Below are 22,184 nucleotides of genomic sequence, written 5' to 3'. Positions count from 1 at the left end.
CAATGAAAGCGAATTCAAACATTGCTCGAGGTATTTGAGGAGGCAGTTCAAATAGAATCCCGGTTAAGGAAAAGTGGTAGGAATTCATTGAGGAGCTTAATGCACTGCGACCATCAATGTGTCTTGGTTCAGAATGGCAGAAAGTAAGGGTTTCTTCTACGATCCATATACCTTCATAAGTAAATTTTAACATATTCTTTGAATTACTATCAACCGAATATCCTACCTAAAAATTGCTAATTCCTGCTAGCGTACATTAGTACGTGTTACTTTTGTCAGCAATTTTCTTTTTTATTGCTATACTGTACCGAACTTTCTATACCATATGCTAAACCTGAAATGCCTTGCAAAACAATAATGTTTTTTTAATTACAGATTTGGATTGACATGAGGTGAAAGGTAAAAAAACACTAGCACACAACAAGCGAGAATTTAGGGCCACAGGTGGTGGCCCAATACAACGCCGCTACAACAAGAAATCGACGCCAAAAGAGAATCACATGCAAGAAAAAATATTTTGTCAAGAAAGGTGGAATTCCATAGATTGCAGTTGTGAAAATACATGAAAAAGTTCATTTTCTAATAATTATATTTTTTGGAACGCGAATTGTTCCATGATGTCGTTTTTATTACCTATCCATGAATGCATTACGCCTATTAAGCTTCATTCGTTGAGGGAATACCAGTTTTCTCCAAAACATAACCATATTAACACTTTTGGAAATATAGATATTTATAATTGTCATAGCTGATGTTTCAAAAAAAGATTTGGCATCCTTTCTATAGTGCTTTGTGAAATATTTCAAACTCGTTTCAAAATATTTCAGCACGGCCACTGACATTCGAGCAGTAACGAATCGAGCGGTTTTCCTCGATTTCTATATCCCAGATTTTACTCGGTGTGATAGTGATAGTGATTGTATCGAATCCTCGATTCGATTTCTATAATAGGGCCCTATGACAGATTATCGCGCGATATCGCGCACCATTGTAAAGAGCTGTAGTAAAAAATATCGCGAGTAAGTATATCGCATGCGATTAAAAGCCTGCATTGTAAAGGAAGCATAAGCGGTTGTTTCTGTTGCAGTTGTTTTCCGGGGCGATTTTTTCGGGAATAATAAGGGTAGCCCTCGTATAAATTACAAAATATCGGATAAGCTGTGCATTATTTTCTGATCAGCATAGAGGTTCATTTCTTTCCTGAATTTATTCGCGAAGCCGTCAAAAGCTAACCATAAATTTTATTACGTTTCTTTTCAAACAAAGGATTTGGTTTAAATTACTCCGAAACTTAATTGCAGCTATGTACATCCAAAGTCCTAAACATTTGACGTTGCCGACCACGTGTACTGACGCATTCCAACATTGGAAGTATTGAGCTGGGCGGATAGTTATGTTCGATCTATCCGACCATACTCAATACTAGATAACTTTGTCGGATGCTGAGTACATCTGTCTGGCGTCCATGCTGTGTCGCTTGACCACATTGGTGACCTGACGTGCCATCGTGGACTTGGTGCTACGGTAATTAGTCGGCTGTGATGCTAGCAGATATGGCAGAGGTGGTCTGCTTGGTGGCAAAACTTCAGTGCACTGCATCCACGATGCCGTTTCGTTGATTGTGACCAGACTTTTCAGATGCATCCGTTGGCTTGTTTGCGAGTGTGAACCGTGATGGTTTGACAGAACTGGAAGACAAGTGGTTGCGCTGGATTGATTTGCCTGTTGGCTGGATAGTTCATTCTGTAAAAGATCATTCGCGATCAGCTTGGAAAAAACCTCCTTGTACTTGCGTTGATCGGAGACAGTGAGTAGCTTATTTCGGTTGAAATTGAGGTATATCTAAAAATAAACAAACTATGGAAATGTTTTTTTAAAATTATTTTGAGTAGCTAACGTTTTGCACCAAGCCACAGGTTCGGATGAGAAAATCTCTTTGCGCCAAGAGTGCCAGTCGTTCCCGTTCTTCATAGTCAGGTATATAGTCCGGACTGTAATCATCTTTCTTCGGGATAACCTTGGGTTTTCGTTTTTTCATCTGCTTCTTCGCTGTCGTCGGTGCCCCATCCTCGCCGGAACATAGTGGCTTTGAACCCGGCTGCCCTTTGGGATTGTTTTTGTTCAGCATTGCTTGATTGTGTTTGTATCGTTCCTCTAGTTCGATTCGTTGTTGTTTGGCACACTCTTCTCTCTTTTTACTCGCGGCAGTTTCATTGTATACCGAAGCTTGCGTTTGGGCTAGAAAGAGATGCGCGTACCGATCCGGATCCCCAGGGGCTGGTAGTATCCGTCGGAAACCCCCCAGATGTGTTTCCTCCCATGTGATCTGCTCAGCCCACGGTCCTGGACGTTCCTCCGAGTTTGGATCATCATCATCGCCATTCTTGCTGTCACTACTACTCTCCTTACTGTTTTCCTTGCACTTGGAATACTCTCTCAGTCTTTGGAGTAATCTGTTTTGGATACGTCGCTTGTCCTCGTCGAGCACACGTTTCTTGACTTCTCCGTTCAGGTTTAACATCACGAAAGTGTCGTGTATGAGAGCCTCTTTAATTTCCCTGTCAATGGCTTCATCTGTGTGAAATGAGGGAGAATGATTCACCTCCAAAATATACGGTTTCAGTCTGTGATCGATCAGAATGTCGAATCCCAAAATTTCGAAGCAAGCTTGAATGATATCATGCGTCGGGAAACTAGCCTGATACGTATGCCTTAACACTTGCCACGCGCTCAGGATAGTTTTGACAATTACATCATCAATATTGCTCCACAGCTCAGCAATATCGTACCCCTCCGAAGTTAGAATCCGATTCAGCGTGGCAAATCTTCGCTTACTGCCAGCTTCATCATCATTCGAGAAACAACGGCTATACTTGTTCACTGAGTAATTTGTGAGGTGCATGAAATTGTTGGAAGTATTAGTTATGCAAGGTTCCCGGTACTTATTCGTTGCGAACCGTGCTAAACCTTCCTTGTAAACGAATATCCTAAGCGGATCCGTTGAGGTGACCAAAGTGTATACACGTAGATCGAATTTGTAACCATCGATCAGCAGAGGCTGAAAAAGAAACGACTTATTCAAGTAACAGCACAAACATGACTAAACAACCAGTGTATTTACTCTGTGGATGTAAACCTGGCAAATCATTCTGTCCCTTGGGTTGATTTCCTTTAGGTTTTTCGTAAGAAATATACCTCTCCCTTGGGAGCCTTGATCGGGCTTCAGAATATACGTTTTGCTTCGGTGTGTCCTACTGTAGGCGATGGCCTCGCCCAGGCTAGAAAAAAAAAAGAAAAACGTTAATGCTTTTTATCCTCACGCATCGACGGGTCGTCTTAGCAACAAACTCAGCCGGAAACACCCAAGTTTTGGGGAAGATCTGGTACTCGGTTGGGAACATCTTCATCATTCGGCTCAGATTCCTCGCCAGTAAATCCTTCCGGCAGATTTCAAACATCCCGGGGAAGTGGTTGATTTTTTGGAAACGTCTCATGTCCCGACAGAAGTCCACTCCTACGAGCGAATCCGTCCAGCACACATTCCAGTGTTCGTTCTCCCCGACTAGCTTGTATCCCAGTCTTCTACAGATACGCGGTATGATGTCGTAGCGGCTGTTTAAAATGCAAATACTGATCGGTGGTCTGTAATGAGGGAAAACGAGACTAGAAGACGGCGCAAGCAACATCTGAACACATGCTTCTACTGCAAAATGTATGACGTTTGTGCGGAGAATTTTGATCGCACTCGATAATCAGCGCTTCCGTCGCGTATGAGCGGATATTTATCTTGTCACGATCAATATTCCAGCGAGAAATGGTTGACGATAAGGTGCGTGCAGTAGGGAAAAGGAGAAAAACATCTTACATTCTTCTTGATTTCTTGATTTTATGTACAACTTGCTCGTTTCTGGCGCGAGTTTTTCTATTGCGACTGCGGAAGAAATATCAACAAAATGAACGCACAGTAATATGTATGTTCGAGAAGAATTAAACAAACTAGTTCTAGTTTTCTACGGGATTCCACAGCAAAGACACACGATATAATAAGTTTCATTGACAGTATCAAATGAATTAAGAAATTATTTTGTGATTGTGTTGTTGCACTTTTTCCAAAGGTAGCTAGGCATTATCAGACTTTTTGCCAGTTTGATTTTATGTTGGCACTTGAAACACGAGAACTTGTGTTCACAGATTTTTCATTAACTGTATTAAATAGAATAACGTAATTACAGTAAATTTTGAAAATGTATTCGAAACTGAATTGATGATTCTGACAAAAATTCCCTGACCAGAACGGAAGTCGAACCCAAACCCCTTGTATGATAATGTGTGGGGTCCGATTCTGACTTTTGTTCTAGGCTAATAAAGAAAAAAAGTTAGTGCTCTCGGTATATCATGATAACAATTTTCACAAAATAACAACATTTGTTTTGGATGATCACCGTATCATTATCACAATGTACTACTCGACAGATTTCTCGTATTTTTTGGGGACGAGGTTCGATAAAAAACAGAGCTGAATGAATATTGTTCAGAAATTGTCTGGAGGAAAACGAACCGAGTTTGTTTTTGGCTATAGAAACACTTCCTTTCTACTACTGCGCGTATGCGTATCCTACCCTAACAAGCTTTTCGGGTTCCGGCATGCCGGCTGCCGCGGCAGTCTCTCCCTGAATAATGGAGACGAACAAAATGTTGGACAGAATAAAGTTTATTGAGGTGAACCTTCATCACGCCAAGGGAACAAGCAGCGTCCTATGTAGAAGGTTCATTTACGAAACTTTGGATGTGGCTCTTTTCAATTCAAGACCCTTTGTACTATAATTATAGGATTCGTGGAATATCTATGTAAGCTCCTCTATGACAGTACACAAACTGCACCAAGAGGAGCAATTCTTATACAGGATAACATTAGGTATGTACCGATCACAGAATTTTTTCTATATATATATATATATATATATATATATATATATATATATATATATATATATATATATATATATCTCACTTACAGCTTTTCTTGATATTGAGGGAGCATTTGATAATGAATCCCACAACTCTATAAATAAAGCTATGAAAAAGTGTAGTTTTGACATGTGCATCTCCAACTGGATACATGCCATGCTAACCAACCGATTAATAACAGCTATATTGGGAGGATCTACTCTAACAACGAAACCAACTTGAGGTTGCCCTCAAGGAGAAGTTCTGTCTCCATTGTTGTGGTCCCTAGTTGTTGACGATCTTCTTGATAACCTAGCTAATTTAGGATACGCAGTCACTTTAGTGAGAGGTAAATGTGAGTATACTACAGTGGTAGACATTCGTTTAGCCGCACCCTATTTTTCCTCAATATTTTTAAAAATAAGTCAATTCTTTGTACAATTTTGCTCATAAAAGACGATTATTGTTTATTTTAATCGAATTTATTCTAAAAAAAGTATAAATTCACTTTTTGTTTTGTAAGTAAATCAAATATGTGGAATCAGGGTGGACATTCGTTTAGCCGCATCCTAAAATTTCAATAAAAGAAAATTTGTGCGACAAATTTCGAGTCCAATCGGTAGCTAATATTAGGCTGTCAAAAAAGTCCTGCGGTATTTTTTTTTAAATTTTCATTTGTTCATAAAATTAGTTACAATCATCTGTTTTAATTCAAATATGCGCCGTTTTGTTCGATGACTTGTTCCCAACGAGATGCCAACTTCATAATACCCCTGTTACAGAAGCTCGCTTCCTTATTGGCAAAAAATTCGGATAGCCAATTTTCACAGGCCTCTTTTGTGGCTAACTTCTGACTACCTAGCTCGTTCGCCATGGACAAAAACAGGTGGTAGTCACTTGGTGCAAGTTCCGGACTATACGGCGGATGCAAAAGAACCTCCCATCCGAGCTCCCGGAGCTTCTGGCGCGTCACCAAAGAAGTGTGTGGCCTGGCGTTGTCCTGATGGAAGACAATGCGGCCTCTATTTATCAAAGATGGCCTCTTCTTCATGAGTGCTACCTTCAAGCGGTCCAGTTGTTGGCAATACAGGTTCGAATTGAGCGTTTGGCCATAGGGAAGCAGCTCATAATAGATTATTCCTTGACAATCCCACCAAACACACAGCAGAACCTTCCTGGTCGTTAATGAGGGCTTGGCCACCGTCTGAGCCGCTTCAGCGGGCTTCGACCACGACCGTTTGCGCTTCACGTTGTCGTAAGTGACCCACTTTTCATCGCCAGTCACCATCCGCTTCAGAAACGGGTCGATTTTGTTGCGATTCAGCAGCGATTCACATGCGTCGATACGGTCAAAGATGTTTTTTTGCGTCAACGTGTGTGGCACCCATACATCGAGCTTCTTTGTGAATCCAAGCTTCTTCAAATGGTTAATAACGGTTTGATGACTTATCCATAGCTCTTGGCCGATGCTACGGCTGCTACTATGCCGGTCTTTCTCGGCTAATTCAGCGATTTTGTCGCAATTTTCGACGACAGGCCTTCCGGAGCGTGGCGCATCTTCGACGACCTCTACACCAGAACGAAAACGTTGAAACTATCGTTGTGCGGTGGAAATGGAAACTGTATCGGGTCCATAAACTGCACAAATTTTATTGGCAGCTTGAGATGCATTTTTGCCTTTGTCATAGTAGTACTGTAAAATGTGTCGGATTTTCTCTTTATTTTGCTCCATATTTGCGACACTATAACTCACGAACGACTTAACCAAACAAAACACTGTCAAGGACTATATTATAGCGCAAAAATACCTTTCCAACAAGCTATAGTAGACCCGATACAATGAATACAACTAGAACTTCGCGCTTACAACGACACCTCGCGGAAATACCGCAGGACTTTGTTGACAGCCTGATATTTAGTATGTCCACCTCCATTTCGGATCACTTTGAAAACTCGCTTTTAAAGTGTTGCCATATTGATTATAGCCCAACATTCCTGAATTACTGCCTTGAGACTGGAAATGCTGTCAAATTGTCATCAGTTTGCATATACCATCTCGGCCAAGATTCTCCATAGGTTCTCTATGGGATTGCAATCGACTGCCAGCAGGTCATTCAAGAAGCGGAATGTCCTTCTCGGCAAATCATGCCTTCGATTGCTTGGAAACATGGATCTATGCATAATCCTGCTGAAAAAATGACATGCTCGGTAGCGGTATTCTCAATATGGCCAATCAAAACTTCATCCAGTAATTGAAGATACTTTTCGGAGTTCATTCGGGTGAAAATGAAACAAATGAGAAGCTTGCTGTGGTAGGAAACGGCTCCTACACTGTTAAACTTCCGCCCCCAAAGTTTAGCTTCGATCTCATGACATGCCGTTGACTTAAATTGTACCAATAGCAACTGTAACAGTCCAGACCATCCAAATTGAACTTTCTTCGCCCGAAAATACAACATTTCTCCATTCTAGTTTCCATTCCATGTATTGCCGGACGAAAATGAGATGGTTCTGCTTAAGGGTGGAGGTCAGTTTCGGCTTCCCTTGAGGTTTCTTCCACATGATGTTTGGTGACTCATTCAAGATGCGCGCAATATGACTCTTCGTTACTGGAACAACCGATTCTGCCTTAATGTATGAGCAGGACATCGTTTCCTGGTTACTTCGTGTCTTATTCGACCTTCAAGATGCAAAGTAACTTTGGTGTTCCCATTTGTTGGTCGTTTTATCCCATATTTCTGGCACTATTTAAAGAAATTCCGTACCACTTTCTCAGATAGACGAATTTTTGTTACGATCGAGCGATTAGAAAACTTTTGTTCACTGAATATCTTTATTCCGCCCCTCTTCCGTCAATAGAATACCTTTCGCCATTCCTTTAAATTCTACGTAAATCACTAATCTGACCAACTTCTTACGTTGCACATCTAAAATTTATCTTGTAAATTGAACATTCCCAAGTATTTTTTTCAAAAAACACAGATAAATGCTTGGTGATTATGCGAAAACTCGATTTTTATGCCCTGCGGCTAAACGTATGTCTCGAGAAAAAACGACGTTTGAATGTTTATATCCACCGATGCCGCTTTGTGTGTGTATGATTGTGACGCACGTCCTTTCAATAAAAGTGACTTAAATATACTATCACTACAGCAAATAAGTATCCCGATAAAAAAAACATTCCTAGTTGTTTTGTAAGTGTTTCAAGTTTTTTTTTCAAGTGCGGCTAAACGAATGTCTATCACTGTATTTCCAACAGAATGCAAACAGCCCTTAACTACACACTCAAATGGTGCAACTTGGAAGGACTTAGTGTTAATCCTTCAAAAACAGTCATAATTCCATTTACCAAAAAAAGAAAGTATAAGATTACACCTCTTAGATTGGGAGGTGTTATAATTGGAGCTTTCAAAACGAAGCAAATATTTAGGTGTCATGCTTGACCAAAAACTAAATTGGAACGACCAACTGGAGTATACAATATCTAAAGCCCAGACTGCGCTCTGAAGTTGTAGTAGTATATTCGGAAAAAAGTGGGGACTAAAACCGAGAATGATTCACTGGAATTACTCGGCAATTGTGAGACCCAGACTAACATATGCTTCGCTAGTGTGGTGGCCTAAAACTACACAAATATCAGCTCAGGAAAAGCTCGACAAACTACAACGTCTGGCATGCTTATCAAAAACTGAAGCAATGCTCAGCGCACCCTCCAAAGCCCTAGATGTTCTTTTATACCTTCTACCCTTGCACCAATATGTGCAACTTGAAGCGAAAAAAAGGTGATCTTAGGCTGAAACGTATACAACATTTTCTAGAAGGAGATTTCACAGGGCATTTACAAATCCTAAAAGATTAATAAGCATGAATGAAGGCTGGATGAAAACAAAGACTAACTTCAGTGTTCCCTTCAAAGTGATTGAATTCAATTGCAACGAATGGGAAGAAGGTGATCCCAAAACCCAGGATTGTGTTTTATACCGATGGATGAAAAATTGGTAAATTTACGGGAGCTGGGTTTACTGGACCAGGAATCGACATGTCAATTCCAATGGGACAGTGGCCTACAGTTTTTCAAGCAGAAATACGAGCTATTCTAACATGTACAAATATTTGTTTGGCTAGAAAATACAGGTATGCCAATATCTGTATCTTCTCAGATGGCCAAGCAGCTCTTAATATAGTAAAAGCATACACAGGTCAGTCAAAGCTAGTTTGGGAATGTATTCTATCCTTAAAACAACTAACTGTTACTAACGAAGTTAATCTACACTGGGTACCTGGTCACTGCGGTATAGAAGGTAATGAAAAAGCCGATCTCTTAGCAAGATTAGGATCTTCAGCTAAATTCGTCGGGCATGAGCCATTTTGTGGACTATCAACATCATGCATGAAATCTGAGCTCAAAACCTGGGAAATATCAATGGTTGAAGCCAACTGGAGGGCTCTATCAACACCAAGACAATCCAAACTATTCATTAAATTTGTAACAGAATAACACGTCACCTACTCTGCTTAAACAAGGCAGATTTGAGTACATTAACTGGACACTGTCCGAGCAGGTATCACCTCAAAAAACCGGAAACTGACAGATGATAACTGTCGTTTCTGAAATTTCGAAGTTGAAACTTCGGAACATTTACTGTGTCAATGCAGTACACTAATTCAGCGAAGACTGCGAATTCTTGGAAAGGGCATTCTTATGCCTAACAAGATTTGGTCTGCTGAACCAAAAAAGGTAAGGAACTTCATAAAAGAAGTCATACCTACATGGGGGGATATGCAAAGTTCTGGTGCGACTATCACTTATTCCCTGAGTGATGGAACGATCTGACACTGCATACATAGTAAACCATACTAGTACAGCATTTGTATAATATATGTACTGCGTTTCACAACTATAGAACCACTCATTTTTCCTAAGTTTCCAGAGATATGTAAGAAGTCGGCTGAATTGAAGTATATAGTGTAGGTTATAAAAACTATATTCATCTAAAAGACTGACCATTTGAACTTTATTGTCGTGTTCAGGCACGAAACATTGAAAAAAAAACTGAAATTTCATTGTTTCATAACTATAGAACCAGATGGAAAAACTTCCACCCCTTTACAAAATTAACGTCAATTTCACATGAATTACAATAAGTTTCTAATTCGTAGGTTATCTTTAGTTCTCGATCAGTTCAAATAACCCATTCGGGATGGTTTCGACCAAGCTGCGCCATGTTGTAGTGTGTCTCGCGTTCTACACAGAGGATACTCTCGTTTAAGCGCTTCAAATCACTCATACTGTTTGTAAGCTGCATCTACTATTCGTACGATCACTCCTCATAAGTTCTTGGCATGGTTTTCATTTGGTAAACAAGCTGACCAGTCCAGAATCTGAAGCCCCTATTCATTAAACCATGCCATGAGTTTCCGGATTTTACTAATTGATGCAAAATAACCCAATTATCACATTGTTCTTGATATAAAAACAGCAGTAAATGAGTCTGAAGTACTCCATTGCACTTCTGACTGTTTGAGAAAATTCTCCCCAAACTATAAAAATCACATCTACAAAGCTGCCGATCCAAAAACTAATGTGGAAGCTAATGCCATGGATTTCACTGTTTCAAGAAAACTTCTCTGATAAAACGAAATCCAACTTGAATAGAATTTTTTCATACTGGAAGGCATTACGGAACATGTAATTTTTCAACTCGTAACTTTGCAGGCGACAGTTTGATGGTTTGAGGGAAATATTTTCAAATCGGCCTAGTACAGATAACTTTTCATTAACACCAGTGTACTGTCAGAAGTGCAATGAAGAACTTCAGAATCATTTACTTCTGTTTTTGCATCAAAAATACCGTGATAATTGGGTTATTTGGCATCAATTCATAACTCCTTGGAAGTCAAGGCATGGTTTGATGAATAAAGGTTTCAGATTCTGGACTGGTCAGCTTGTTTACCAGATCAAAACTCTATCGAGAACTTATGAGGAGTGATCGTACGAATAGTAGATGCAGCTTACAAACAGTATGAGTGATTTGAAGAGCTTTAACGAGCAGTATCCTCTGTGTAGAACGAGTTACACACTACAAGATGGAGCAGCTTGGTCGAAACCATCCCGAATGGGTTATTTGAACTGATCGAGAACTGAAGATGACCTACGAATTAGAAACTTATTGTAAGTCATGTGAAATTGATGTTAATTATGTAAAGGGATGAGAGTTTTTCCATCTGGTTCTATAGTTATGAAACAATGGAATTTTAATTTTTTGAATGTTTCGTGCCTGAACGCGACAATAAAGTTCAGATGGTCAGTTTTTTAAATGAAGATGGTTATTATATCTTACACTATATACTTCAATTCAACCGACTTCTTACATATCTCTAGAAACTCAAAAAAAAGAGTGGTTCTAGAGTTGTGAAACGCAGTGTATTAGGGTGGTTTTTTTGATCCTCGCAAATTTTCCAAGAGGAGAGTACAGAAAATTTGGAAAATAGAAATTTTTTTCCGATGCCAAATGATTTAAAAATGAAACGTCGAGATCTGGTATCATCTCGAAAAAAGAATATTGGCCGAAAATCGATCTTTTGGGACTTGAGACGCAATGAAGGTATGGAAAAAAAATAATTATCGAATTAAAAAAAAAGAGTGGGTTATATCTATGAGATAACCGCAAGGTTCACGTGGAACTACCTTAGCTTAGCAATCATTCGTTTGTATTGATTAAATTCTTGATTGAATGAAACAGTTTCCAAATTCAATTGAGTTCAATATATTTGCTCTGTGAGTGAAAAAAATGAACAAATGCCGTGTAAAGTCAATTCATTTATTGTGATTGATTGTTCTTCGTTACAAGTAAATTTAATGACGGACCTTTTACGTTTGGTATGATGACTAGAACAAAATATATGTACGGAAGAATTATCAAACGTTTAATGAACCAGCCTAAGGCTGAAAATCTTTCCAATAAAGACAAAAAAAATTATCAAACGATTATTTTATTTTACATTTCCCTCTGAAGTTTACATCCCAAAAGTGTACATACTTCTCGAATCTCGAATTTGCTTGAAACTGGGAAGTTCATTCGCTTCTAGTGGCTGCACGATTTTCCCAGGTTCCTATGTTTAGAAGATCATGTTAGGACAGACATATTCCACTCTGCACAAAGGCAAGCGAGGACAAAAGTACTCGCAGTTTGCATTTATTTGCAGAGCCGATTTCCCCAGAAACCTCGGTTTTGAAGTCTGTGTTAGGGAAACACATTTCAATCGGAACAAAAATACCCCCGATTTGTATGAATTCGCAATGCCGATTTCCCCACGCTTCATGGATTTGAAGTCTGTGTTAGGGAAACACATTCCAGTCGGAACAAAAATACCCCCGACTTGCATGAATTTGAAATACCGATTTCTCCAGGCACCTTGGTTTAGAAATCTCTATTAGGGAACACATTTCGGTAGGAACAAAAGCTCCCCTTACTTTCGTGTGTTCTTTTTCTTCTTTTTGGCTTCAAGAGGGTTTAAACTTTTCAGTTCACTCGCCTCTAGGCTCTTTCGTGTGTTTGCAATGCCGATTTCACTGCTTGGTTTTAAAGTCTGTGTTAGGGAACATTTTTCGATGAGAACAAAAGTCCCCCTACTTTCAAGTATTTGCAATGCCGATTTCCCCAAGGCTGCTTGGTTTTGATGGCTGTGTTAGGGAAACCGTAAATCGGGCCAATCAAAACGATGCAGTTAGGGCGTTTAGATAACGCCTAATATTTTACAGTTATTCAATTGTTTATCTAATGAAAAACAACATTTTGTTAGTTGCGATAGATGCGTAGAAATATTCCCTATCAAATGATGCAAACATCTCTCCTATCCAGTACGAAATATTCGAGCTATAAGCATTCGAAATCTTTAATTTTTTCCTGCATGTTCTATGTTTAGGTTTTCATTTTACCCTCCATATATTCCGGTTAGACGTAGTCCCACGTCAAAAACCGACCATGTACAATTTGTTTATTGGCCCAAAAAATTACCTGTGCAAAATTTCAGGACATGATTTGGGGGTGCTTCAAAGCACTCAAAGTTTTGATTTTTTGTTCCTCGAAAATCTTCCAAGGAATCGGAAATGGTTAATGCATGCTTATTTGCAATGTGTCTCTCGATTCGCTCTCTCATATTGCTCTTATATTGCTATGGTATGTATATATTAGGGTGGCAGGGAAAATGGTCATGTCAAATTTCAGAAACCGACCATGTACATTTTGTTTATTGGCCCAAAAAAAATGACCTGTGCAATGTTTCAGCTAAATTGGACATGATTTAGGGGTGCTTTAAAGCGCTCAAAGTTTTGATTTTTTGGTACTAGAAAATCTTCCAAAGAGGAAGTAAAGGAAATTTGGAAAATCGTTCTTTTTCGATGCCAATTGACTTAAAAATGCATAAAACGTCAAGATCTGGTGTCATCTCGAAAAAAACTTTTTTGGCCGAAAATTGACCTTCTGGGCCACTATAACATGGGGCAGCTTGGTCGAAACCATGCCCAATGGGTTATTTGAACTGATTGAGAATTAAAGATGACTTATGAACTAAACACTTATTGTAATTCGTTCCATCTGGTTCTATAGTTATGAAACACTGGAATTTTAGTTGTTTGAATTATTCGCGCCTGAACACAACAATAAAGTTCAAATGGCCATTCTTCTAAATGAAGATAGATATTGTATTCTACACTATATACTTCAATTCAACCGACTTCTAACATATCTCTGGAAACTCAGAAAAAATGAGTGGTTCTATAGTTTTTAAACGCAATGTATCTTTTTGGATGGACCTCACGTTCCAGTGGAACTTTTGGCTTCTCAACGTAGTATTACTTGTTTAATTTTTATTAGTAGTACTTGATTGAGATTTCTATGCCGAATAACACGTCTTGTATGTACTCTGGAGTGGTAAGCTCTAGAATACGCATGACCACTGTGCAAGTCGGATAATTTTTTTGACGAAAATCCCCCGGCCAGAACAGGAATCGAACCCGAACCCCCGGCATGATGATGAGGGACGCTCAACAAAACGCAGTGTATGAAGTTTTGGAAAGCATTCGGAAAGTAGGAAAATTGGAAAGCCATTTTTTAGTAAATCTTGTACATCTATATAAATAAAAATGATTTGGTGTCCGTTCCTCACGATTCAACTAAAGAACGGAGCAACGGAATCAAACAGTCAGTATAAGGTTCGTAGCATTGCGTTACTGTATGGTCTATTTTCAAAGAAATTGTTATATTTTGTTAACTCAGAAAGACCTACGTTCAATAACATTACATTTATCGAAGAGTCATGCCAACCGAAATGTGCTATTCTCACATTTCAATTTTAGAAGTAGGACTACGTTTTCCAGTAATGTGATGTGCCAAATCAGAAAACAGATAACGTTTTTACAAAATAATGTTAGCATTAATAACTATTGTTGCTGCGAATTAATTTAAGTTATTTTTTAAAATAGGCACTTTTCAAGGCTGAAAACGAATGAACTGCAAAAGTTTAAAGCCTCTGTAATCCAAAATTCTCTGTCTCTTTCTCTCTTTTATATCTCTCAATCTTGTCCCTCCCAATGAGCATTAATACTTCAAATCCAAGGTGGAATTCGATTAACACGTTAACCCTCGACCGAGCGGGGGTCTAAGAATGCATTTACTGTCTGGCCCCACGTTGGTCCCTGTGGACTAACAGAGATCTTTTCTAAAAATGATTTACTACCGTTCCTTATTTGTACTAAATAGTTCATTTTTAAGTTTTCTGTGATGTTTGTTCTCGCCGATAATAACTTCGTAGTCCTACGTTAACAACGCGCTCGTGTCCGATCGATCGATTACGATTTATGATTTACAATTTACGATTTACGATTTGGTACTGAGGTACACGAGTGTACTTAAGCTTGCCACTTAGAATACTAGGTGTACAAGTTTAAAACCGATGTTTTAGGAAAACGCGTTTATTGCATTGAACTGGAAAACTACTTTATTGAGAATTTTGAAAACCGAAAAATCACCTAAGGAAGGAGAACATGAAATCGGGGTTTTTTTTAAAAAATTACGTAAGACTACATCTGACCGGAATATAATGGGGGTAAAATGAAAATCTGAACACTGAGTATGTAAGAAAAAATGAAGGATTTCGAATGCTTATAACTTGAGCATTTTTTAATGTATCATTAAGATGATTGCAGAAACGCCGATGTCAACGTTTAATGATGTTTCATCCGTTGTATTCCTGTATCATATCACTCCTATCCGATCGATAAATTTCTACTTAGTCGCGGCAATACATACACATACTCTTTACAGATACACGGGCCGAAGGTTGTGCAGTCCACTGATCATTCACCAAGAGCTGAGGATTGTACCGCTCATGACAACTCTACACTGGGCGCTGAAGCAAAATCTGGTGGCCAAAAGACGCGAAAGTTGTATAACAAAGTTTTTACGAAGAACGAAGGATGCATGCTGATGGATGACGAATCGTACGTAAAGATGGATTTTGGACAGCTTCCAGGCCTAAAATTCTATATGGCCATTACCAAAGGAGATGTTCAATTAGCCAGAAACTTCATGAATTGGCAAGGGATTGACAGTTGTGAACAGAAAACCAAGGTTCTCATCACAAACAAGACAATGGACTCGTATAGGGAAGAAACGCAGGCTAACAAAGGTCCGGTGAAGTCTTGGACAGATTTGGCAAGCCACCACTACAGTCGAGAGGTTCTTCAGAAGTGACAATGAGAAATAGTGTAACGAATGATTGTGAAGAAAGTGCAAAAAACTAACAAACAACTGTAAACTTTCCTGCAGTATAGAGTTTATTTTTCAAAGTGAGATATCGAGGGTAAGCAAGGGTTAAGAAGAATTTCGATTGTATCTTTGGAAACTCATGTTTCCCAAAACATAGATGCAGTTTCTTGCAGTTCAATATACTTTTTAATCGGTCGAATGTTTCACAAAAAAGTACTTTCCGAGGTTTGTTTTACTTAAATTAAAACAGACAGAAAAGTAGATAAATTTTTGTGACACGGGTAAGACGAACAGGTTTGTAATATACAAAACCAAAGATGCCAAACTTCCTGATTTTCCTGAATTCCACATTTCGCAAATTAACTCCCGCTTATAGACGCGATAAATTTGGTAGGAGTAGAATAAACAGACTCCTTACTAACGTTTGCATAAAAAAATAGACAAAAAATGCCGTTTATCAAAGATTTTTCACGCACTGACGAAACAACCCATGAAGCATCAATAACAGTAACCCATGAGTCAGCAGAAAAAATTTGACAGCTCTATCAATCGAACTCTAACCTTGATGGCGAAAACAGTGAAGCTACTCCGTTCAGAAGTGTACGCGTTCAAAGAACGGAACCCCGCCGCGTCGAAAACGGACATCGAGTGGCACTTCGTGGACGCCGGATGCGACCGTTCCGGCATCAACAACATCTTGGCACTATTGGACAACAATCAGCACATCGAGAGAAAGCCCGGTTCCGGATGGCCGACGACCCTGAGCGACAAGAAGCTCCAAAGGATGCTGAAGAGGAAGTTCGAGGGAAAACTGATTACATCGCTGCGCTTAGCTGGGAGGTCGGTGCAACTGTCCAAACAGTGAAAAGGTACCTGGCGAACATGGACATACATGTCAGGATGCGGAAGTCCCGTCCACTGGTCTAGGAACTACAGGCAATGACGCAGCGGCAGCGGTTGAATAAGATGGTCAAGTCGATTTTCCCGGCGAATCGCGACGTGGCGGTGGTGAAGGACGACGAGACCTATCTCACTCTGGATGGCAACGACTGGCAGGGCACTTCGTGTTTTCCTTCCCCCGCGAAAGAAATGAGTTTCGAAGTGAAGTTTATTTCACACACCAAGTTCCCCAAGAAGGTGCTGCTGTGGCTGACAATCAGCGAGAAGGGGATGTCAAAGCCGCTCTTCTTTAGCTCCGGACTAACCGTGAACGGGGAAATTTATAGTATGAAGTGCCTGCCGGAAGTTGCGGTGTTCTTGTCGGATCTGGCGTCGGCCCACTGCTCGGAGCGATCGTTAGAGAAGATGGAGCGGCTGAACATCGATGTGGTACCGAAGTCGACAAACCCGCCCAACGTCAACCAGCTGCGTTCCGTCGATAATTTCGGGTAAACCTGAAACGTAAGAACTACTCCAACAAAACTGAGAAGGAATTGATGAATAAAACGAAGAAAGAACTCAAAAACATGTCTACACGCATATTTTCGTTCACCATGACGAATGTTCCGGTTAACTACCACTCATAACCACTCATACCACTCATAATTTTCGATTTTTGTTCCTCTTTTCCACTCTTGACCAGTCGACACTGTTATAGAGAGGTTCAAATATTGAAGAATAGCATGTAGGCGAGGTTCTCATTAACAGAACTTTGATTTTCAAAATGTAACTACACAAATCAATCGTATGTCCTTTTTTCCCGCACAGTTGTTCTTACTCGCACTTTCCGTAATTCCCCTAGCGGAGACGAAAGGATCGACTAGCTCGCGTGGTTTAAAATTGACTTTTTCTGTGAGAACGAGAAATTGTGATTTCTGAAGACGTTCATTCAATCTATTCTACAGTGTGTTTTTTAGAAGCATGGAACTTCAAATTGAAATTGAAAATATGGTGCTGATTGCCATTAATTTGTCCTTATTCGTAAGGCCTATGGCTACCTTGGCCGGCTTGAATTTCTCTGATGTACGATTAGGTATGTTTTCGGACAAATGCCTACAAAATTTGCATGTGTTTTCAGGTGTCAGTCTGTTCATGATAAAATTGCAAGTCAAACTAAACACAAAACCAGTGACAGCTATCAAAATGGCGCACATATCAAAAAGTGTTGGCAATTTAAAGCTCTATAACTCTAGAAAAACACCCATTTCAAGAAACGACGAGAAACAACATAATTTAAGATTATTCATTTGAGGTGAAAATTCCTCATATGACACATGTCTCTCGTAGTTACCGACTGTTGTGTTCAAATCAAGCACTTCGTCTGGTTTTACATATTTGAATGTCAATGCTTCCGCATTGGATAAAATTGGGAGACTGTATTGCAATCACTCATCGTTTTCTAAATGCATACTAACTGTTTAAAATACAACTCATCTCCAAATTATAATCCACATTACGATTCCTCCGACATATTTTAGCAGAGATTTTAATACTTAGATATGTGCTTGTTTCCGTTCAATAATAATGTTTTGTGTACTCTAATAGTCTACTGTGAAGTGGTTAGATTGAAATTGTTTTCTAATAAACCTTTGATCGAGGATCCGGGTTGTCCGATAAAATCTAATTTTTCCGTTTGAAAATTCCCTATGTAATAACGAATATATACGAACAAAAGACACACCACACATTATTCGAAGAACATATACGTTGCAGAATATGAACGTTCATTAAGCAGAGGCAAGAATATTATAGCTGAATATTTGATAAAATAAAAAAGGGTAACTTTTCACACAGCGACACATCACAGTTGCACTCGTAGAACACCTTCACACAACGTAATACTCACTTATGATCCCGTTTTGCTTCTTCGCCCAGTTCAGTGTTACCACTGCAGAAGCTCTTGGAATTTTTCCCCCCGTCACAAAACACTGCATACGATCTTTGGTTAACCTTGAGTAATCCCTGCTGTTTGCTGCTCCCGACGCACTCCACGGGACTCTTCGACGAGAATGACGTCTCCGTGGTGTCCATCTCCGACTCGGACTCGGAACTCGAGCTAGATCCATCTGTCGAGCCGGAACTGGTCGTACCCTCGTCACTGGACTCATCTTCACTCGATGATTTTCGCTTCGCTAACTTTGCTGATTTTACGGAAATATCTCTGCGAGGTAGCATTGTTCCACAGCACACAATTTTCCCACCTGCTTTCGTCGGTTAAACTGGAGTAATCGAAAACACTTCAAATATTTCTGCTCTAGTGTAGCATCATATTTGACATTGACATTTTTCCGTCACACAACATTTGCATCGCTTGGGTATATTGAAGAAACATCGTTCTCGAAAGTAGGCTATGAACACTGAACACATATATTTTTGCTACTTTATCCACATGCTAGTTTCCTATTGCAATAATCCTATTTGGGAGCAGAAACGCCAACCGAACTGGGCTGAACCGAACCGAACCACCGTCTGGAAGTGACTGAACTTCGTCGGCCGCGGGTTAAAAATACGAACAGGCCTCCTAATTTTGTTTATGGATACGGGTTTTTATTTATTTATTATGGAGCAGTGCTGCAAATTTAAATGCCGCCAAAAGGATTCATAAAACATAACTTGGAGCTGATTGTGTATATTGGTGTGCTGAAAGGATTTGAGCAAGTTACGCGAACACTATCACACTAAGAACTCGTTTGATAAGAGACGTTAGACTTTTGGCATGGTAGCTACGTTGGCTCACCTTCCACAATTTGTACATGACATAGACGGGAAACCTCTACAACCAGCTAGTGGTATTGGATATCCCATGCTAGCTCCTTCAGCAAATTTATCGGCATTTAACATACTGCTATGGATTTTGGTTGGGGAATCATGACAACGAATCAATGGGTGAACATCCCCATGAACCTTTCAGAAGTTCGCTATCTTGTTGTGAATGGTTGCGAAATAGTTTTTCCAATGGAGAAGTTAGGAATGTTTTCGCCAAATATATTCATCATAGAAGAGATGGTACAACTAACGCACTTCAACTGTTGAATATCAATAAGAACCCCAGCAGCAGTTATGTTTATGTTCATTAAATAGTATCATAGTATCGTACCCACTGTTCTCCTCACCCATTGCCACCCACTGAACGATCATGCTTACCAGTGTTAGGTTTCCACTTCCATTCCATCCCGTTTGATTTTCTTCAGCTTAACCAACTTCGAATAGGGAAAGTTTTGTTTTAGCAACGGATACACCTCGCCGTGGTAAAGCAATTATGAAATAATATTCATATTTTTGCAGTCTTCGATACACTGGCACACTAGTGGAAAGACTGAAATAGCAACAACTGAACTAAAAATAGGTTTATGTTCGATGAACGGAAGGATTTCGTTGCAGTAATTGTTTGTCAACTTTTTCTTGTGATTTTGCTCACCCACAAATAACATGCAATGACAAAGTTTTGCACGAAGGTCGTATTAAACGAATTACTAAGTTGTTTTTACCTATTTATAGTATGAAGTATGAACTTTTTTGGTTCTTGTGGTTGTGTAGTTTGTGGCACACCTAATTCTACGTTGAGACGGAAAAGTTCCTCTAGGAACGACAGTATCATCAAAGAAAAAGAAACTTCATCTATTTTCTAAACGAAATATATAAGACGATTGCAAGATTGGCATTCTGAAAATTTTGATGGTGTAAAATCAAGAGAAAATAATAGAACCAAAGCCACGTATTTTCTTGGAACTGAAAATTGAAAATTGATTAAATTATTCGAATTGAACTTTTTGGGTAGTAATTGGGTTTTTTGTGAACATAACGACAATTTTCCTATGGTGTAGAAGTAATTTATTGGATTTCTGTAACTGTTTTAGTTAAATACTTTTCTCAATTTTTCTAGCAGCTGCATGATAAATCATAACACACCCTAGACCAAGCTTTTCTCGGCATGTCAATCGCAATAATACATCCTAACCGAGCTAGTGTTTGGGTGTAATAACAACTTAGTATGAGGTCTCCTAATTTTTTTGAGGACAAGCGGACGTTTTCTTTTGATCGATGATGTTCTTGTTCGTTTATACAAAAATTTTCAAATTCAATTTGCCCAGTTGACGATTGTAAAAAGATGCAAAGAACGAAGAAATGTCACTGGAGCGCTCTGCAATTCCCCAGTTTTTCCAATATATTTTCTATCTTATATTGACAACATTCTCATCTTTCGACAGTGGAGAAGAAGTATATGTTGGATTTCTCTGTTTTGGAAGCCGCTAAAGCAAGAAATGAGGTCATCTAGATGGGGGACTTTAATATTCCAAGAATCTCGGCTTCCTTTATCCGGACATGGGCTACTCGACCATCTAACCCAACGCTTTTATGCTAGATAACTACAGCTTAGCCACTCTCGCAAGTTGTTCACGTTACCAACCACAATGACCGTAGCCTGGATCTCTGCCTTTTGAGTGCGCAGGACTCAGGCCCATTCTTATGTGAGGCTCCTCTTGTGCAACTAACCCCTCATCATCCACCACTGCTGGTTACCGTTGGCACAAAACTGTTTATGGATTTCGATATTTATTTTCATTTTTTATTAGACTTTAAGGAAAAAATACAAGAAAAAATATTTGTCTGTAAACGCTGACTGGAATAGACTTTAGATATGTGCCGAAGAAGAGCCACCATACGTTTCGTAACCCATAGCGAAAAAAAGTTGATGGGTCTGAGCCTAGGGGCACTGATGGGATCTTGACATAGGACTGTGATTGTGTGTAGTAATTGCATTTAAATTGAGTTTTTTATTGTTCAAAATCTGTTTTTTTCTCTTTTGATACATCAAATGGATGCCCCGGAAAAACCGTTTCCTGTATGTACTTGTATCCTTTAAACTGGTTGGATGGTACAATGTGGTAGAATTCGGTATCACATTCTGTTTAAAAATGTACATATAAAAAAAAAGTCATCACTACCCTTTACTTCTGTTTATTCAATCATGCAGATGAAGACAAGAGTCATCATTTATCATTTTTGAATACAAGTCTAAATAGTTAAGACCTACATAAATATAAGCCTAAGTCAAATCAATCTATGACTTCAAAAATATACTATAGATAAATATAGCATTTTCTCCTTCGTTATCACGTTGTTCGGAACATTGTTTGTAATAACTTTATAGCCCGGTAAGATCGCGACTACTCAAGCTGTCATAATCTGATATACGTTATTATACCCTTTCGATCTTCTAAATCAGCAGCCATTTAAATTCATTAATTGCATTTTAAATAACCAAACAACATGCTCGCTATTCTGATATCCTGGAACACAATTGCATAAATTTTTAGTAGCATGACCTACATGATAAAAATGTGAATTGAGCACGAACTGGTTGGGCAACATACAATACAATAACTGATAAATGCCTATTATCGGTAAATGGAGAATAACTCATTCTACGCATCAACTCACATTGTGAGCTAACGCCCGAATCTAGACAAACATATTTCTCGGTGCGTTTGGGAGGAAAGCGAGTGTTTAGTGCAATCGCAAGAAAAT

General features: G+C 39.2%; 1 protein-coding gene across 2 annotated transcripts; it reads right to left on the bottom strand.

Moving 5' to 3' along the window:
• Window positions 1-1,221: 1,221 nt before the first annotated feature.
• Window positions 1,222-19,025, bottom strand: LOC129777430 (tubulin polyglutamylase TTLL13-like). 2 transcript variants are annotated; one of them, XM_055783685.1, is made up of 6 exons: window positions 18,502-19,025; window positions 3,866-3,931; window positions 3,349-3,642; window positions 3,122-3,278; window positions 1,898-3,058; window positions 1,222-1,842 (listed from the first exon to the last, which is right to left on the bottom strand). In XM_055783685.1, the coding sequence occupies exons 1-6, from the start codon at window positions 18,828-18,830 to the stop codon at window positions 1,423-1,425; spliced, it is 2,427 nt and encodes an 808-aa protein (XP_055639660.1). In that variant the 5' UTR covers window positions 18,831-19,025; the 3' UTR covers window positions 1,222-1,422. The 2 variants fall into 2 exon arrangements, with proteins under 2 accessions (XP_055639660.1, XP_055639661.1); XM_055783686.1 differs by lacking the exon at window positions 3,866-3,931.
• Window positions 19,026-22,184: the final 3,159 nt, after the last annotated feature.

This window comes from Toxorhynchites rutilus, chromosome 3 (assembly GCF_029784135.1).
Source record: "Toxorhynchites rutilus septentrionalis strain SRP chromosome 3, ASM2978413v1, whole genome shotgun sequence".
Taxonomy (NCBI): domain Eukaryota; kingdom Metazoa; phylum Arthropoda; class Insecta; order Diptera; family Culicidae; genus Toxorhynchites; species Toxorhynchites rutilus.
Note: the sequence above shows the minus strand (reverse complement) of the source record. Positions and strands in the feature narration are given on the sequence as shown.